We start from the raw sequence: 18,737 nt of genomic DNA, 5'->3' as shown, positions 1-18,737 counted from the left end.
TGGGGGTCTTAGTCACCCTCGTGCTCATCGGAGTCTCCCCAACCGTAGCTGCTCTGTACTCCTCGAGGAAGCTCACCGTCCACTGGACTAGCTGTGGCTGGCTCCATGCTGATCTCCCGGCTAAGACATTGTTCATGTGGTTTCAAAGTTCCCAAATAATAGTAATGAAAAGCTCATAGAAACGAACCTCAAGGGCCTCCGTCACTCTGAGGATAGCGTCGAAAACATCGCCGTCTCTGAAAGGCGGAAGAATGTGGACGAAGCCCACCTCCTTCCAGACTCTTTTGCTCCACCTGCAATCCCAAATCGCGTGGAAAACTGTCTCTCTCGCCTCCTGACAGATAGGGCAGCTGTCATCGGAGGTGATCCTCTTCTTGGCTGAGACTGCTCTGGCCGGAATCTGGCCTAAACAGACTCACCAACAGAAGAGTTTCACCTTAGGAGGAACTCTCAGCTACCAGAACTTCGTCCACCACCTCTCCATCACCGTCGGATCTGAAGAGCTGGCGATCGGTGTACTGGCTCTCTCCATCGCAACACGATAACCGCTCTTGACCGAGTACTCTCCGTCCTCAGTGAAATGCCAGCGACGCACGTCAGGAATACCCTCACCACCACACGGGATGCTCAAGATCGCCGCAACGTCCTCCACCCCGAACATAGCTGAAATAAGATCGACGTCCCAACTATCGTCGGGTCTCATAAGCTCTGTTACCCGCATGTCGGGGGGAATCCAAGGGGGATCAATCCAGGTGGCAGGTCTGTCCCTAGGAACCCAACTGTCGCCCATGACTAACACAGACTCCCCATCCCCGATCCGCCATCTCGTACCGAACTGAATGATCTCACGTCCCAAAGAAGATTGCGCCACATGGATGAACTACACGAGCCTGGATGAGCCGTCATAATATCTCTGTCAGGGAAGTAGCTTAGTTTATAGACTCGGCCAACCAGACTATCCGGTCTCATGAGAAGCCTCCAGACACTCTTAGCCAGAAGGGCCTGGTTGGACTTCTCCAGATCTCTGAAGCCCATCAATCCCTCTGACTTGTGTCGCATGAGGTCCTCCCACTTGCATCAGTGATCTTCCTCGTCACCGTTCCACCCCCCACCAGAATCTGGCAATCGCCGAATGGATGTCCCTAATCAAACGCCGCGGGATCTTGTGGCAAGAGGCCACGTAGCTGGGGATCGACTGAAGGACAGACTTAATGAGAACCTCGCTGCCAGCCTGCGAGAGGGAGAGACCGTTCCAACTCTTAATCTTATCCCAAACACGGTTTCTCACAAACCCAAAAAGCTCCGTCGTCCTCCGACCCGTGAACGATGGAAGACCCATGTATCGCTTATGGCACTTCGTCTTCCTAACACCTAGGATCTGAGCCAAAACCTCACCCTCCTCATCGTTGACCTCCGTACCGAAATAGACATCGGACTTTTGAAAGTTTACCACCTGGCCTGAGGCCTCTGAATAAGTCTATAAAATGTCTGTAACCCTCTCGCACTCGTCCGGTATCGCTCGACAGAAAACCAGGCTATCATCCGCGAAAAGAAGGTGAGACACGTGAAGATCCCGAAATCAGACTCTGAAATCGCTCCAGCATCCTCGCTCGCTCGGAAGAGGCTCGAGAGACCCTCAGAGCAGAAGAGGAATAAAAATGGAGAGAGAGGGTCCCCCTGGCGGAGGTCTCTGAAATGAGTCACACTGCCTCGGGTGGAGCCGTTGATGTTGAAGGCAAAACTGACTGAGGTAACGCATCTCATGATAAGGTGCACCCACTGCGTGCTGTAACCCAGTCTCAACATCATTGACTCCAGGTAGGACCACTCGACCCTGTCGAATGCCTTCGCCATGTCAAGCTTGAGAGACACACACTTTCCGTTTCCGAAGCGTTTCCGCTTCATCGTATGGAGAGCCTCGAAACCAACCATGACATTATCGAAGATCAGTCTACCTCCAATAAAAGCGCTCTGGGACTCAGAAATAGCATCGTGCATAGTGATCTTAAGACGGTTGACCAAGCACTTGGCCACTATCTTATAGATCACATTGCACAGGCTAATCGGTCTGAAGTCGCTGACTCGTCTCGGGTCTTCTACTTTGGGATGAGGGTGACCACAGTATCATTAATGGTGGCCACCTCATTCCCGTCATTAAGAATCCCAAGACAGGTCTTCAAGACTGACTCGCCAACTACATCCCAATATCTCTGGTAGAAAATCGCGGGAAAGCCGTCACTTCCCGGGGCCTTGATCGCATCCATCGAAAAAGCGCCTTTTTCACCTCCCCTGGCTCAAAAGGGCGCTCCAACTCGGCGTTCAACGCCTCCGAGATCTTAGGCTGTACGCACGCAGAAACTAACTCAATACTCTGCGAAGAGGGCCTCGCTGAAGAGAAAATGTCACCAAAGTAACCAGAGACGATCCTCTCTATCGCAGTGTCTCCGCTGTGCCAATCCCCGTGTTCGTCCTCTAATCCTCTAATGGTGTTCCTCTTTCTCCTAGCAGAAGCCTTGCGGTGAAAAAGTTTCGTATTCTTATCCCCGCACCGCATCCAGGACACTCTGCTCCTCTGTCTCCAGTACTGCTCCTCCCTCTCAACTAAGGCGTCAAGTTGTCTCTCCTCCCGTCTGAAGAGCTCTATACAGAAATCCGGGCCCGATCATCCCACAAGCTCAACGATCTTCTTCTGCTTCACTATCCTGTCTCTGATCTCTCTGTTCCTCGCTCCGCCCCAGCGGGAGAGGCTCTGTCTGCACTGACTGATAGCATCAGCTAAGCTTGGATTTTGATCACCACTCTGGCCCGTCCCCCATGCTTTACGGATCCGCTCGTCACACTCTGGCTCACCTATCCAAGACTCCTCAAAGAAGAAACGCCTCGGCCTTCTACTCCTTCGGCGATCTCTGAAACCCGCAGTAAGCAGAAGAAGAGGTCTATGGTCCGAACTCCAGAAACTCAAGTGTCGAATAGTGGTTGAAGGGAAGAGATCGCTCCACTCGTGACTCGCAAGGCATCTATCCAGACGCTCCTCTATACCTCCTCTGCGCCAGGTGAAAGGGTCTCCCTCGAAGCCTAAGTCATGGATGTCGCAATCCAAAATCATCTCTCTGAAAGATGATAACTGGTCGGGACCTCTGTCTCTACCTCCTCTAATCTCAGAGTTGGAGGTAACTTTGTTCATGTCGCCCCCAACTAACCAAGGACCCGTGAAAGAGCTCCGGAGGCGACGAAGGAACTCCCAAGAATGCTTCCTCTGGGCGCTCACAGGGTCCCCGTAGATCCCCACAAATCTCCAACTCTCACCTAACTCGCTAACCAAATCTCCCTCAATGTGATATCTCGAAAACGTCCCGAGTAAGAATCTCACAGGCTCTTTCCAAAGTAACATCAAGCCTTCACCCCTACCAAGACAGTCCACCGTCATACAGCCATCAAAACCCAACAACACTCTCACCCTTTCAGCCCCCTCTCGCCGTAGTCTAGTCTCCGAAAGAAAAATAAAATCGGGACTATGATCACGAACGTGAGTAAGGAGGGCTGACCTCGTCCCGGGGTTACCCAACTCCTAGACGTTCCATATAACGCCTATCATCGCGTTCGGCGGCCCTCACTCTCGAGGGGCGCCGCTCTCTCATCAGAAACTACTAAGGTCGAATCTAGTGGACTAGAAACTTCCAAAGTACGAGTAACAGAAAATAGGTCTCTTCTCCCTAGGTCATGTGTGGCAGAAAGTAAGTCTCTATCCCCTAAATCTCGAGAGTCGGAAAGAGAGTCTCTATCCCCTAGGGCTAGTGAAGCTGGAAAGTCTCTATGTCCTATATCAGACTGAAGAGAAGTAGAATGAGAGATGATAGATGGACTTACCGAAGAATCCGTCGAGGCGTGGAGGGGAAAGCTCGAAGACCTAGGAGGGAGACTCCCTGAGAACGACTGGGCTCCATTTTCCCTTTGAAAGAAGGGATCCACTCCTTCTCAGAACCCCTAAAAGCCTCCTCGCGCCCCACGCCTTTTCCCTTTCTCCATTCTCTTCCTCCTGAGCAATTTCTCTGCTCCACGCTACCCACTCTCTTGGAGTTTTGCGTTTTTGGGCGAGTTCCCCTCAAAACCGGAGAAGTACAGGGGTTTCTTTGTCGAAAGAGGGGAGAGGTCTCATCCCTCAACGGCTCTGAAACAAACTCCTCGGTGGGCGGGCCCTTCACCGGTTCTTGCCCTGGGCTCTGGGAAAACTCCTCACTCGGCGCGCCGCTGTGTTCCTCGGGCTTGGAGCTGTGCTCTCTCTTCCTCTCGGCTCAATCCTGGAGCTTAGAGCCATGGACGCAATGAGTGTTTGCATTTATTTTGGTAACAACTATAACAGATCCATAATAGATTATGGAATATAACTACCACCAAATTTTAAGGGAGATATTTAGCAATATATATATATATATATATATATATATATATATATATATTGGTGATTAACTCGATTAAATGACACCAGAAAACAACCATGATGCAACTGAAGCAATGAAATTATGCTAACAAGAGCTAATTAAAACATAGTTATTTATACAAGATCTAGATCCACGTTATTTAATGAGAGCAAGCAATATGTCAAGCAACCGATGTGATGAGGACATCTCAAGCATCAATGTGAAGAAAGGCCAATGCACTCATCAACAAATTTGGATGGTTTTTTTTTTACTTGTTTTGTAACCTCTAGCTTTTAATTTTCATTACTTGGTGGTTTTTATTTTCTTAGATGTTATGGTTATTTATTTTTGTGGTTATGTTTTTTTTCATTCATTTGGTTTTATAACCATTGAATTAGAATATGTAAGGTTTGTGTCGAGAGGTTATTATCTAGACTATATATATGGGTGTGTAAGCTCTAGTATGGGCATCTTGGAAGATATATGAAAAAATGTGTTTGTGTGTTTAGTGAGGATTCTCTTAGTCTAGAACTTATCAAGAATTTGTGCTCAAAATTCTTGTGGCGTTCGTCCGATTTATCGACGGGAATTCCGCAACCCATCGTGGCATCATTCGATCCATCCTAATTCGAAGGTTTCGAGCACGAAAGCTTCGTCTATATCCAAACCTTCCGATAGACGGTCCGCTCAAATTGAACTCCGACGAATCTCTCCGACGAGTTCACATCAAGTGGTATCAGAGCTTAGTTCTATCAAGGTTTAATTTTGGTTCTATTTTTACTTATTTTTATTTTAGTTTGTACCTTTCTTTTCTTCTTTCTTCTTCGTTTGTATCAAGCAATTAAAAAATAGAAAAAAAAAGAGAAAGAAAAAAGAACAAAAAAAAGAGAAAAAAAAACAAAAACAAAAAAAAAATAGAGAAAAAAATGTCTTACGATAGAAACAACGACATGCCGAGGAATTTGATTTGCTCCAAAGTTTGATTGAAGATATGAATAGGAGATTCACCATCCTCGAAGAAGCCATACTACGACCTCCCGCACCACCACAAGTTCCACCACCGCAACTTCCACCACCACGAAGTCCTAACCCACCGGCCGCGAGAAGACAGCCAAGGTATGCACTCCGTCAATATCCCGACGAGTCCGAGAACGATGACCAAGGTGAATACCGACTCCATCGACAAGACTATCAACATCGAAGACATCGGCGAATACAATCGCCACACCAAAATGGCGTCCAAGATGATGAACGGGGGTGTGAAAGAAGTTACAGCCGATATCGAAATCACAATCCAGATGAACTAGCCAACGTCCGAATGAAGGTTCCTCCCTTCTATGGGAAAAATGATCCCGAAGCCTATCTTGATTGGGAGAGAAAAGTCGATATGATTTTTGGCGATCGACGTTGTTTCGAGGCAAGCAAAGTCAAACTCGCGTCCCTTGAGTTTTATGACTATGCTTTGGTTTGCTGGGATCAAATAGTATTAAATAGAAGAAAAAATCGCGAACCCGCCATCGACACGTGGGAGCAAATGAAGACAATCATGAGAAAAAGATTTGTGCCAAGCCATTACCATCGAGGAATTTATACCAAACTTCAACAACTCAACCAAGGAAGCCGAAGTGTGGAAGAATACTACCAAGAGGTGGAAATGTTGATGAGCCGCGCCGACATCGATGAGGACCGAGAACAAACAATAGCTCGATTTCTAGCCGGGCTCAATATCGACATCGCCAATGAAGTAGAGCTCCAGCACTACGTAGAGCTTGAAGAAATGGTCCACATGGCAAATATCATAGAGAAACAATTAAGAGGAGGAAGCAATCGATCCTTCAAGACCGTCGAAAAGACTCCTTGGAAGACGCTCTACCAACATCAAGAAGATAAAGGATCAAGCTCCTCCAAAATAGTAGTTCCACCATCGCCCACGCCACTCACTCACGATGTTCAAGACAAGACCGGCATCAACATGTCAAGAAATAGTGACATAAGGTGCTTCAAATGCCAAGGTCGAGGGCACATCGCTAGCCAATGTCCAAACAAGCGCACCATGATCTTGACGGAAAATGGAGAGTACGCCACCGATGAAGAGTCAACGGAAGAACAAGAAGAGAACGAAGAAGATCCGGCCAATGACATCCCAAAAAGTCTCACACTTGTGAATGGTCGGTCCTTAAGTATGCTCGCTAAGGAAGATGACGACGCTCAACGAAAAACAATCTTCCAAACATGGTACTTCATCAAGGACAAGGTATGTAGTTTGATCATTGATGGTGGTAGTTGTACCAACGTGGCTAGTACTACCTTGGTCGACAAGCTTGATTTATCGATGACCAACCACCCACGACCATACAAGTTCCATTGGCTCAACGATAATGAAGGTGTGAAAGTTGTTCAACAAGTTTTCGTTCCATTTAAAATCGGAATATATGAAGACAAGGTTCTTTGCGACGTGGTTCCAATGAAGGCCGGACATTTACTACTCGGACGGCCATTGCAATTCGACCGGAAGGTATCTCACAACGGTTTCACCAACAAGTACACTTTCCGCCACAACCACCGCGACATCACTTTGTCACCACTTTCTCCAAAAGAAATATTCAAAGACCAACAACAAATGTGCCAAGAAAGTGAGCGACATCATTGATGGTGGTAGTTGTACCAATGTGGCTAGTACTACCTTGGTCGACAAGCTTGATTTATCGATGACCAACCACCCACGACCATACAAGTTCCATTGGCTCAACGATAATGGAGGTGTGAAAGTTGTTCAACAAGTTGTCGTTCCATTTAAAATCGGAATATATGAAGACAAGGTTCTTTGCGACGTGGTTCCAATGAAGGCCGGACATTTACTACTCGGACGGCCATGGCAATTCGACCGGAAGGTATCTCACAACGGCTTCACCAACAAGTACACTTTCCGCCACAACCACCGCGACATCACTTTGTCACCACTTTCTCCAAAAGAAATTTTCAAAGAACAACAACAAATGTGCCAAGAAAGTGAGCTAATAATAATAATAAAAAAAATAAAGGAAAAGAGAATTTGATTTGAGGGCGAATCCGTCTCAACCCGGAGAGAATGAGGAGGACATCTCAAGCATCAATGTGAAGAAAGGCCAATGCACTCATCAACAAATTTGGATGTTTTTTTTTTTTTACTTGTTTTGTAACCTCTAGCTTTTAATTTTCATTACTTGGTGGTTTTTATTTTCTTAGAGGTTATGGTTATTTATTTTTGTGGTTATGTTTTTTTTTCATTCATTTGGTTTTATAACCATTGAATTAGAATATGTAAGGTTTGTGTCTAGAGGTTATTATCTAGACTATATATGTGTGTGTGTAAGCTCTAGTATGGACATCTTGGAAGATATATGAAAAAAGTGTGTTTGTGTGTTTAGTGAGGATTCTCTTAGTCTAGAACTTATCAAGAATTTGTGCTCAAAATTCTTGTGGCGTTCGTCCGATTTATCGACAGGAATTCCGCAACCCATCGTGGCATCATTCGATCCATCCTAATTTGAAGGTTTCGAGCACGAAAGCTTCGTCTATATCCAAACCTTCCGATAGATGGTCCGCTCAAATTGAACTCCGACGAATCTCTGCGACGAGTTCACATCACGATGAGAAAGACGAGTTTAAGAAAACTTACAGTTTTTGGCTCACGAACCGAAAGCTTTCACAATCCGGCTTCGTCTTGAACGTACAATCCTCCACACGTTCAGATCTGGAACTCTTCCTTCAAGGACTCGATGTGATGACAACAAAATCTTCCGAAACGTAATCTCCAATGAAGATAAGACAAATGAGTGGGCAACGTTGTATCTCAATAAATCTGGAAATGAGGCATTTTCGATCTTTCTCTCTTATTTCTAAGAACGGAATTGAAGCAACTCCGAGGGGAGGGAGATGAAGCAAAAGTCGCCACACCCTAGGCATAGGGGGGCCACGAAATTTGTGATAAAATTAGGTTAGAATTTGCTTCTCATCAGCCTTCTATTTATAGTAGTTCAAAAGGTATCTTATAGAATATTCCATAATATTCTAGAAAATATTATTTTCTTTTATTGTGTTCACACTAGTGTATTAAATCTCAGCCCTTGGATCTCAACAAGTGAATCATATTTTTCCTCTCATCCGTCAGTTCAGTATCTAGGATTTTATTTTATACAATAGTATAAAATATTTGTTGTTGAGAAAATTTAGGAAGATATATTCTCCTAAATATTCTCCTAATATTATGAGAGAATATAGGACAATCATATTTCCTATATTTTCTCAATTAATTTAGGAACAAAAAAACAGAAAAAAATACTGGTTGTACAACCAGTACAAAAATCGCATATACCAATGTAGGGAGGCCCAAATTTTTTCTTTTTCAAAGCCCAATAGCTTTAAACCCATTTAACACATATTTACTTGTCCAACAATAAATATAAAGTTCATTTACTTGATCAAGCAACAAATAAACAGCATTGCCATAAATATTTATTTATATCCCAAAATACCTTTTTTTGGAATTAATGTTGTCAATCACTATTACATCAAGTGAGATTATAATAATAAAATATATTATTATATTAATGTTCTTATTCGTCTTTATCGAAGCCAAATCGGGGACGATGGACCTAGTAGTAGAAGCTTAACAATCTCGATAAAAGATAAAATATTCTTTTTTTTCAAAGTGAATTGTCTAGTCTCTTTCAATACTCAACCGTGTAATCCAAGACTGAACCCTTCTTTCATACTAGAATTATATTTACTCATCGTAACGAGTGTCCACTGATTTACTCAGTACGTGATCACGACCCTCCAGGTTCTGCTCGTATCGAGATAGGTCAATTTGTTCCGTAATACCTTTCTCGTTACATATAAGTCCTAAAGCATCGTTGCTTCCGCAGCGAAAGATTCAACCGAACGTAAGCCAACTTCGGAAGTGTGCATAATCAATCGGTTCTAGAATCAACCCTTAGGTGAGAGAACACTTACCTTCTTTCCGGAAGGCTGGATTTTGTATCTGTAAAACACTTTCTTCTACAATCACGTCCCAACTTCCCAAAATAACTATTTGATCAGCGTCTTACTAGCCTTTAACGTAATGAGTCTAAGAAGCTGGTAACATGATCTAGAAGTCCATGATTACTTCAGGATATTAGATCAAGCGTCATTGTGACCATCATAAGCGGCCTCGGCTAGTGCATCGTAACGGTTCTTAAACGACGCTCTATCCAAACCAAAGCATGTCCAGGTCGTACACATTCTTCAAGTGTAGAATGCTCTCACTGAGTGATCAAGCTTCACTCATGTTCCACATATTTGAGGCGTTCCAGGCGCATATCAGTCATGGACCATGTTTTAGTTCACTGCCCGAACTCGAATGCCCAGCATGCTACTCAATTTAATACGGAGACTATGGAATGATAAATGTTTGATAAATCTTTGGATTAAGATACGATCACTTTCAACTCAAAAAGATAATAAATGTCAAAACTTTATTTTATTAAATATTTCAGCGAGAAGTTACAAATAATATCTTCTCGTGCGCAAGAATTCCTAACAATCTCCCACTTTGACCTAGAGAAGATGTGGCATGTATCTAAGTCTCATCCCTTCTATGTGTTTGACAGACACACGTTCAGGCAGTCCCTTAGTCATCGGATTCGCGATGAGTCAAAGAAGCCGGTAACATGATCTAGAAGTCCATGATTACTTCAGGATATTAGATCAAGCGTCACTGTGACCATCATAAGTGGCCTCGGATAGTGCATCGTAACGGTCCTTAAACGACACATCTATCCAAACCAAAGCTTGTCCAGGTCGTACACCCTCTGCAAGTGTATAATGCTCCCACTGAGTAATCAACCATCACTCATGTTCCACATATATGACTTTAGATAAGGCTTTCCAGGCACATATCAATCATCGACCAAGTTTTAGTTCACGTCCGATCTCGGATGCCCAACATGCGATTCAGTTTGATACAGAGACTATGGATGATAGTTGTTTATTGATTTTGAATGTTATCAAACCTCAACCCACTAATCATATGATGCTAATAATGTAACTTCTTATCTTATTTAGTAATCATCATCTTCTAGTGGGCAATATTCCTAACAATCTCCCACTTTGACCAGAGAAGATAAGTTACCATGAGCCAATTTATTCGTAGCCATCGTAGAGATAGTTTCAGAAGTTTTGACCTAGGATTGAGATTCCCATGGATTCTCAATTTTATCATACTCCACAAATTATGTCGATTCGACTTACATCCCGAATATATATTCACAGTCCATGCTAACATGCAAGTGTTCTTGACTTACCTCTTAAGGTAAAGTCATATCATTCTTAGTAAATCAATTTACTTTAGAACACTTTAACACTTTGCATGCTTTAGACTATACACCTTTATATCTAACTATATGAAGCTACCCCATTCGTTGGTATACATCTATTGGTGCCTTCAACGATTTGCACCGTTGCATGCTCAGATCTCATCACCACTAATCATAGTGTGATTAAATATGTTTCAATAAGAACTTTATTGAGTTTTCCCATTACTTGGTTATTTATTGTGCATCCTTGTTAGTCAAGTCATATTCAATATACATGACTTTAAGGATTTACAATTAAATAATTACGTATCTCACTATTTCTAGAATATCACAGTGTTTACAATACTCGTTAGTATTCTCATAAATTTGACGTTGTCAAAAGGGTTAATTTATAGTCCTTTTATTGACAATGTCCTTAGTCTCAACTTTGAGCTCATACCTTATCACAATAAGTATGTTTGAGACATTTATGGAACGAGCTTGTCGTTTCTAAATCTCATGTTTCATAAATTATTTTAAATAAGATCCCATATGAACTGGTTCGTGGTATCAGAGAGAAGAGCAACATCGTTGCCAATGTCTCTTCTCAGGGGCTCAATCCCTCAATTACCATTCCGCTTGGTTAAGGCTCGAACACATTCATTGTTCAGTTTATAGATCTCTCAAATCCTTCAAGCTAATTGCTTGATAAATTGATCTACTAAATTAGGGATAGTTTGATCTTTATTAATAAAGATCAATTCTTTCATTGAAGGAAAGCTGTTGTTGATGATTAAAGACAAGGATCCATTAATGGATGCTTTCAATTCAATGGCAAGTAATGCATACTTCCATTTATTGTACGATTTAATAGCTTGTTAGATTCAATTAAGAATCCCATCATGAATGATGCATATAATCATGTGAAGGATTAAGCTATCTTAATTTCGTTCAATAGCGGCAAGATTCTAATTAAAGATGTTCCCACTTATTTATTGATTATTTATGGCAAGTCAATAATTAATTACACTTCCATTCATATTATTGTCATGATAGCAATATCAATCCATTTTAAAGGATTCCATCATAAATGATGGTAAAATTCTTGTGAAGGACATTCCTTTCATTGTATTGTTCAATAATAGTGAGATTATTTGAAAGATGCTCTCATTTAATCATTTGAATAATCGTGGCTAGAATCCTCTAAATAATGCTCCCACTCAATAATATGATTCTAGTGACTAGGATCCAATAAAGGATGCTCCCACTTAATCAATTCTCGTGACTAGGTTCCATTCAAGGAAACTCCCACTTAGTTATTGAACTAGAGTGTCTAGGTTCTTATAAAGATCCTCACACTCAATCATTGTATCATCAACACTAACTTTAAAGTTGTATTATCTTATTATCTCTTAATCACACAAATCATTTGTCGATATGAGATAATTATTTAGACACTACCAGAGTTCTAAATAGTTCTATTATTTCATAAAACACATTTATAACAGCAATTTTAATAAAGCAATAAAAGCTAATTAAAATTCTAACATAGATTATTTAACTTGGATAATATATTTTTGTGCACCAATATAGTTAATGAACGGAAACATGGTCCTTCATATTCTATATTCAATTAAGGCGTATGCATATTCAAATAAAATAAAGGCAATTTAAGGCAATTCATAAATGAGTAGAGAATTATTTAATGACACATTCATATATTCATAAATAATGTAATAAAACATAAAGAAAGAAAAGATTCATCCTATCTGGAATAGTCATAAAAGACTATAGTCCAGAAAACCTCAGATTATTTGTGACACAATTATCATGTTCAAAAATAAATCCAAAAATGAAAGTAATAAAACTAGCGGGAAATTTTAGATCTTGAGCTGGAGCATGAACTTCTCAATAATTCGGGCTTGAATGCGACATTGCTCAGCAAGCTCACCAATACCATCGTGTTCCTCCAGATCTATTCTGCAACAAGAAAAGAAGTATGCTCATGAATAATTATCATCAAAAACAATTTTAGGATACCATGAATTTTAAGGTACCGTACCAGCACTGTTCTTGTTCTTTTCAAGCTCGGCTATGTACAAAGGACAGTTCCTTTTCCAATGGCCTTCAGTGTTGCAGTAGTGACACTTGCCCATAATTTCACTCTTCTTTTCTTTTCATTTTCCACTTCTCTTGAAGTTTCTCATTTCCTTGTCAGCGGGAGCTTTCCCCTTCGAAGTACTAGTACGTGTCTTTGATGACCCAGCCCCAGAAGACATGTTCTTCTTGGATTTCGGCAAAGAAATTTTGTCAGCATACAGAGCCGATCTTTTGTTCTTTTCTTGATGAGTGATAGACTCGAATGTCTGCAACTCATTCAATAGCTGAGGCAGTCCATACGTCAACTTATTCATGATATAGTTCGACGTGAACTGTATGCAGTCACTCGAATGGGAATTCAGGATAATTCCCACCTGAGTGACCTCATCCATTAAAGCCCCGTGGAGGTCATCTTCTGTGAAGTTATTATTCATCTTCATGATTTATCCCTCCTAGGAGTTCCAGCAATCATCATAGTGCTTGTGCACTTACAGGTGAGTTCAATACGGGCTTGCTCGCTCTGCATCCCAAACATTTCATGCAGCAAGTCAAGGATCTCCATAGCAGTCTCCTTACCTTCCAAATTTGTTCACAATGCATCAGATATGCTCGTAAACATGTAGGCTATGACTTTGTTGTTAGCCACAGTCAACCTATCAAAATCATCCTTCTGCAATCGGGATGAATTTGATGTCGAAAAAAGAGGTCTCTCTCCAGTGAGGATAAAGCGAATGCTTTCACTCACTAGCACAATATTCAGGTTAGACTTCCATTTCGGGAAGTTCTCACTAGTCAGGACGTCTTTCGACAACAGGGCCATAATAGGGTTTGACATCAGGGCCATAACGGGGTGCACATAGTGAAAATCGAGAACCATCTCAGATTAGTGAACAATCGTGGTTCATGACACTCCATAATAGGATTAGTGAACACGCATGAGTTAACCCAACATTTCAGCATAAAGAGTTTAGCCCGAACGCACTGACTTAGCCAGTACACGCCGAATTCAACTGCCCCACCTATCGCCAGAGACACAACCTTGTTATTGGAATCAGAATAGTCTGTCCTTAGGGGCGATGAAGCAAAGGTCGACACACCCTAGGCATATGAGGCCACGAAATTTGTGATCAAATTAGGTTAGAATTTTCTTTTCATTAGCCTTCTACTTATAGCAGTTCAAAAGGTATCTTATAGAATATTCCAGAATATTCTAGAAAATATTATTTCTTTTTATTGTGTTCACACTAGTGGATTAAATCTCAGCTCTTGGATCTCAACAAGTGAATCCTATTTTTCCTCTCATCTGTCAGATTAGTATCTCTAGGATTTTATTTTATACAGCAATATAAAATATTTGCTGTTGAGAAAATTTAGGAAAATATATTCTCCTAAATATTAGGAGAGAATATCGGACAATCATATTTCCTATATTTTCTCCTTTAATTCAGGAATAGAAAAACAGAAAAAATACTAGTTTTACAACCAATACAAAAATCGCATATACCAAGGTAGAGAGACCCAAATTTTTGCTTTTCAAGGCCCAATATATTTTTACCCATTTAACACATATTTACTTGTCTAACAATAAATATAAAGTTTATTAACTTGATCTAGCAACAACTAAACAGCATTGCCATAAATATTTATTTAATTCCCAAAATGTCATTTTTGGAATTAATGCTGTCAACCACTATTACAACAAGTGAGATTATAATAATAAAACATACTATTATATTAACGTTCTTATCCGCCTTTATCGATGCCGAATCGGAGACGATGGACCTAGTAGTAGAAGTTTAACAATCTCGATAAAAGACAAAATATTCGGTTCTGTTTGTTTTTCCTTTTGGAAAGTGTTTTCCACTTTTCTATTTTATACAGTAAAACACAATAATTGAGTTGGCTGTTTGTTTTATCATTCCAAATTCTTAACTTCAGTTGAACTTGAGTTGTATTTTTATTTTCTTCACAAATTTTGAAAAGTCTCAAAACCTGTTTTCACTTTTTTTAACCCATTTTTTTTTCTAATATCTCTCTCTCTCTCTCTCTCTCTCTCTCTCTCTCTCTCTCTCTCTCTCTCTCTCTCTGGTTCTTCAACTTCGACCACAAAAAAGCTTCACTCTCAACTCATCTCTCTCAACCGCCGCGGCAGACCACCGTCTACTCCGATCGGAACTCTACGTCACTAAATCTACCTCCGCCGCACCTCTTCGTGGATCTCCCTATTCGTCAACTTCGGGATCCGCCTCGCAGCCGGACCGGTCGAATCCGACATTTCCATCTCCATATATCAGCTCCAAAGTCCCAACAACACATGTTTCACGTCGAGTACCGTGTTTTTTCAATTTTGTCTTCTTCTTGTTTGTGTTTTAAGTTGAATTTATTTCGTGGATTTGAAGGTCTGCAAGATTATTTTATGGCTATGTGAGAGCAACAACCGCCATTGATGAATAAAAGCTCTGAACTATTCTGAGGTTTTTTTAAAAAAAAAAACACTTTCTGAGTTGGAAAAGGGAAAGAAATGTGAGCTGCTAGCAAAGAGCTTTTGTAAAACATTTACAAAAATTTATTACGATAAGACTTAAAAAATAAAATGAAAAAACCAAATACAATTTGGATGAATAAACAAACAAAACTACCAAACACTTTTTTCAGTTTTTTCACTTTCTCAAAAATAAAAATGAAAACTGTACCAAACAGCTTTTTGAAAACAACTACAAAACAGTTTTTCAGTACAACAAAAAAAATTAGAAAACAGAAAACAAAAACTTTTTGAGTTAACTACCAAACACAACCTTCCTTTTTTTCTTTTCAAATCGAATTGTCTAGTCTCTTTCAATACTCCACCGTATAATCCAAGACTAAACCCTTCTTTAATACTAGAATTATATTTACTCATCGTAACGAGTGTCCACTGATTTAGTCAGTACGTGATCATGACCCTCGAGGTTCTGCCCGTATCAAGATAGGTCATTTTTTTTCCGTTATACTTTTCTCGTTACATATAAGCCCTAAAGCATCGTTGTTTCCCAAGCAAAGATTCAACCGAACATAAGCTAACTTCGTAAGTGTGCACAATCAATCGGTTCTGGAATCAACCCTTAGGTGAGAGAACATTTGCCTTCTTTCAGGAAGGCTGAATTCCCAAGACACCTATTTGATCAGCGTCTTACTAGCCTTTAATGTAATGAGTCAAAGAAGCCGGTAACATGATCTAGAAGTCCATGATTACTTCAGGATATTAGATCAAGCGTCATTGTGACCATCATAAGCGGCCTCAGACAGTGCATTGTAACGGCCTTTAAACGACGCATCTATCCAAACCAAAGCTTTTACAGGTCGTACACCTTCTGCAAGTGTATAATTCTCCCTCTGAGTGATCAACCCCCACTCATGCTCCACATATATGACTTTAGATAAGGCTTTCCAGGTGCATATCAGTCATCGACAAAGTTTTAGTTCACCGCCCGATCTCGTATGCTCAGCATGCGATTCAGTTTGATACGGAGACTATGGATGATAGTTGTTTATTGATTTTGAATGATATCAGACCTCAACCCACTAATCATATGATGCTAATAATGTAACTTCTTATCTTATTTAGTAATCATCATCTTCTAGTGGGCAATATTCTTAACAATATATATATCTACACGTATCTATTTAATATTTGTTATAATGTTTTTTTTTGTTTAAATAGTCAATGATTACAAAATTGTTATTTAAAATTATATGAAATCTTGGCTATTAAGTATTTTTGGCCGAGAATTTCATAAAGGTTAAATTGTAAATGTGAATATTATTAAAAATGGAACGTGTTAAATAATGGCTATTTTTTAAACAATGTTGAAACGTTGGCTAATTAGCAATTTGTATGTTTCACGTGACTTAATTCATATGATTTTTCTATATTTTTCTTAACAATATCTAACATTTACATAAAATTTTATATTAAAAAGGAGTATAATTTAGAAACATACTTGTTTTGAGGTCAATGATTGAAATACCGTTATCGTTTCGAGTCTCGGATTTTGATGGTGTACCATGATACGCCAATGATATATAGAAAAATAAATGGTAAACTGTGCTGTTGAAATTACCACTACCATCGAAGAATACCTTCAAATACCGTATTTACCGAGAGAAATCCAGTGAACAAATATTTATAAAAAATAATATATAACATAGGATAAAAATTGAAATAGAATGCAATATCTTCATTATAATACAAGCCATAATTCAAATGTTTCAACATAATGATAAACCAAATGCCAACACTATATTATCAAATATTAACACCAAAACATTTATTTAAAATTATATTAAACTCGAATTTAACAAATAAATTATACAAATTTGGATAATAAATCATAATAATGATAATATTCATGTTAAAAACTAAGTAAATACATAAACATTCATAATCCACTACTAATATAACAAAAGATCCAAAAACGCATTCAAATCAAAACTCTATTTTCGGATTTGGCAAAAAAAAAATGAAAAAACATTCGGATACAAACTTTGATTAATACTATTAATCAAGTTAGAAACTAAGAAATTGAACTGAATTATAAAAAACTCACAAGAAATTTCATAAAAAAACACTACATTTCATCAATGTTTGAAGTCTATCAGGATTTGAATACTTAATATTCTCCACGCTCGCTTTCCGTCTGGACGTAGGGAAGAGTCGCCTGCAGACTGCCGGAAAAAGGCAGGAATCCCTGGGATTTGACGGGAAACAATGACAAATCGTCTTCAATCGAGCGGAACAAACTCCTAAAACTTCTTGACGTTTTTTTTATTTTGGTCCTGGTTTCCTCCTAAATACCATGATTTTTTGAAAAAAAAACTACTTAACGAAGTTGGGTTTCCCAAACCAAAAACTGGACCGGTTTTTCCCCGGTTTACCACGGTTTTCAAGAAAATGTACAGTTTTTTTTACAAATCGATATCAAGACTCTCTAAAACTTTAGTTTCCATTCAATTTCCGCGAAATTTCAATCCTTCTATAAGGCGCAAATATATATACCGTTCAAAAAATAGGGTAATTTAATATCTATATGTTTACAAGATCCAATGTGTCAACGACGTACTATAAATTAATCTATATATTATGGTTATAACTTATAAGATCTGTGGTGTATGCATTATTGATACTTTTTTTTTTTTTTTTTTTTCCCGAGACATTGTTGGATGTGTGGTTTTTGCACTATTAACTTTTTTTTTTTTTTTTTTTTTTTTTTTTTCTTAGAGACATTGTTGTATAGAATCTATATACATGACATACCACTACTCCTAGTGGATGTTGATATATTTTTCCAAGCTGAGGAAATATATATTTATCTTTTATTCAATTATGGTATTGCTGTGGCCTGTGATACACTAGCTAGTGCATATGATTATCAGCCACTTTAGATTAGAGGTACTGATACAATCCATTAAAAATAATAATAATAATTATTATTTGGAGAGATATAAATTTGTACAAGAGCTCTCGATTTTTACTTCGTATTTGTTGGAGCTTTGGAGTTTGGACCATTGATGTAATTCTTGGTTCTGAGCAGAAGTAAAAAATAAAATAAAACTAGATTAACCCATTAAAGGGAGTAAAACTTATATAGATCGATTTACAAACGATGCTTGAAAAAAAAAAATTAGTCTTCTAAAAATAAAATCTGCATATGCTCATAAATATCTTCATTGAAAATAAAATGACAAAATTATTATCATGCAGTACATATATAATTGAGAATAAACGTGATCATTGTTTGTCTTTTCTAAGAGATGTGGTAATAGTACATCCTATAGGAACGTGACTACAACTATTTTTATTAAAAAAAAAAACTAAAAAAAATTCATTTTTTTTTAGAAAATAAACTACTATATCTATTTTTTT

General features: G+C 39.3%; 1 protein-coding gene across 1 annotated transcript; it reads left to right on the top strand.

The window, feature by feature from the left end:
* Positions 1-5,409: 5,409 nt before the first annotated feature.
* Positions 5,410-7,068, top strand: LOC149393281 (uncharacterized). Its single transcript, XM_089617966.1, has one exon. The coding sequence runs from the start codon at positions 5,410-5,412 to the stop codon at positions 7,066-7,068; it is 1,659 nt and encodes a 552-aa protein (XP_089474092.1).
* Positions 7,069-18,737: the final 11,669 nt, after the last annotated feature.

Source organism: Urtica dioica, chromosome 6, assembly GCF_054948205.1.
Source record: "Urtica dioica subsp. dioica isolate 48M chromosome 6, U.dioica_male_clone48M_v1_H2, whole genome shotgun sequence".
In the NCBI taxonomy this organism is placed as follows: Eukaryota; Viridiplantae; Streptophyta; class Magnoliopsida; order Rosales; family Urticaceae; genus Urtica; species Urtica dioica.
This window is presented reverse-complemented; position numbering and strand designations above follow the sequence as displayed.

Coding starts and splice junctions, on each gene's coding strand:
- LOC149393281 (XM_089617966.1), top strand. CDS start 5,410: ATGAATAGGAGATTCACCATCCTCGAAGAAGCCATACTACGACCTCCC.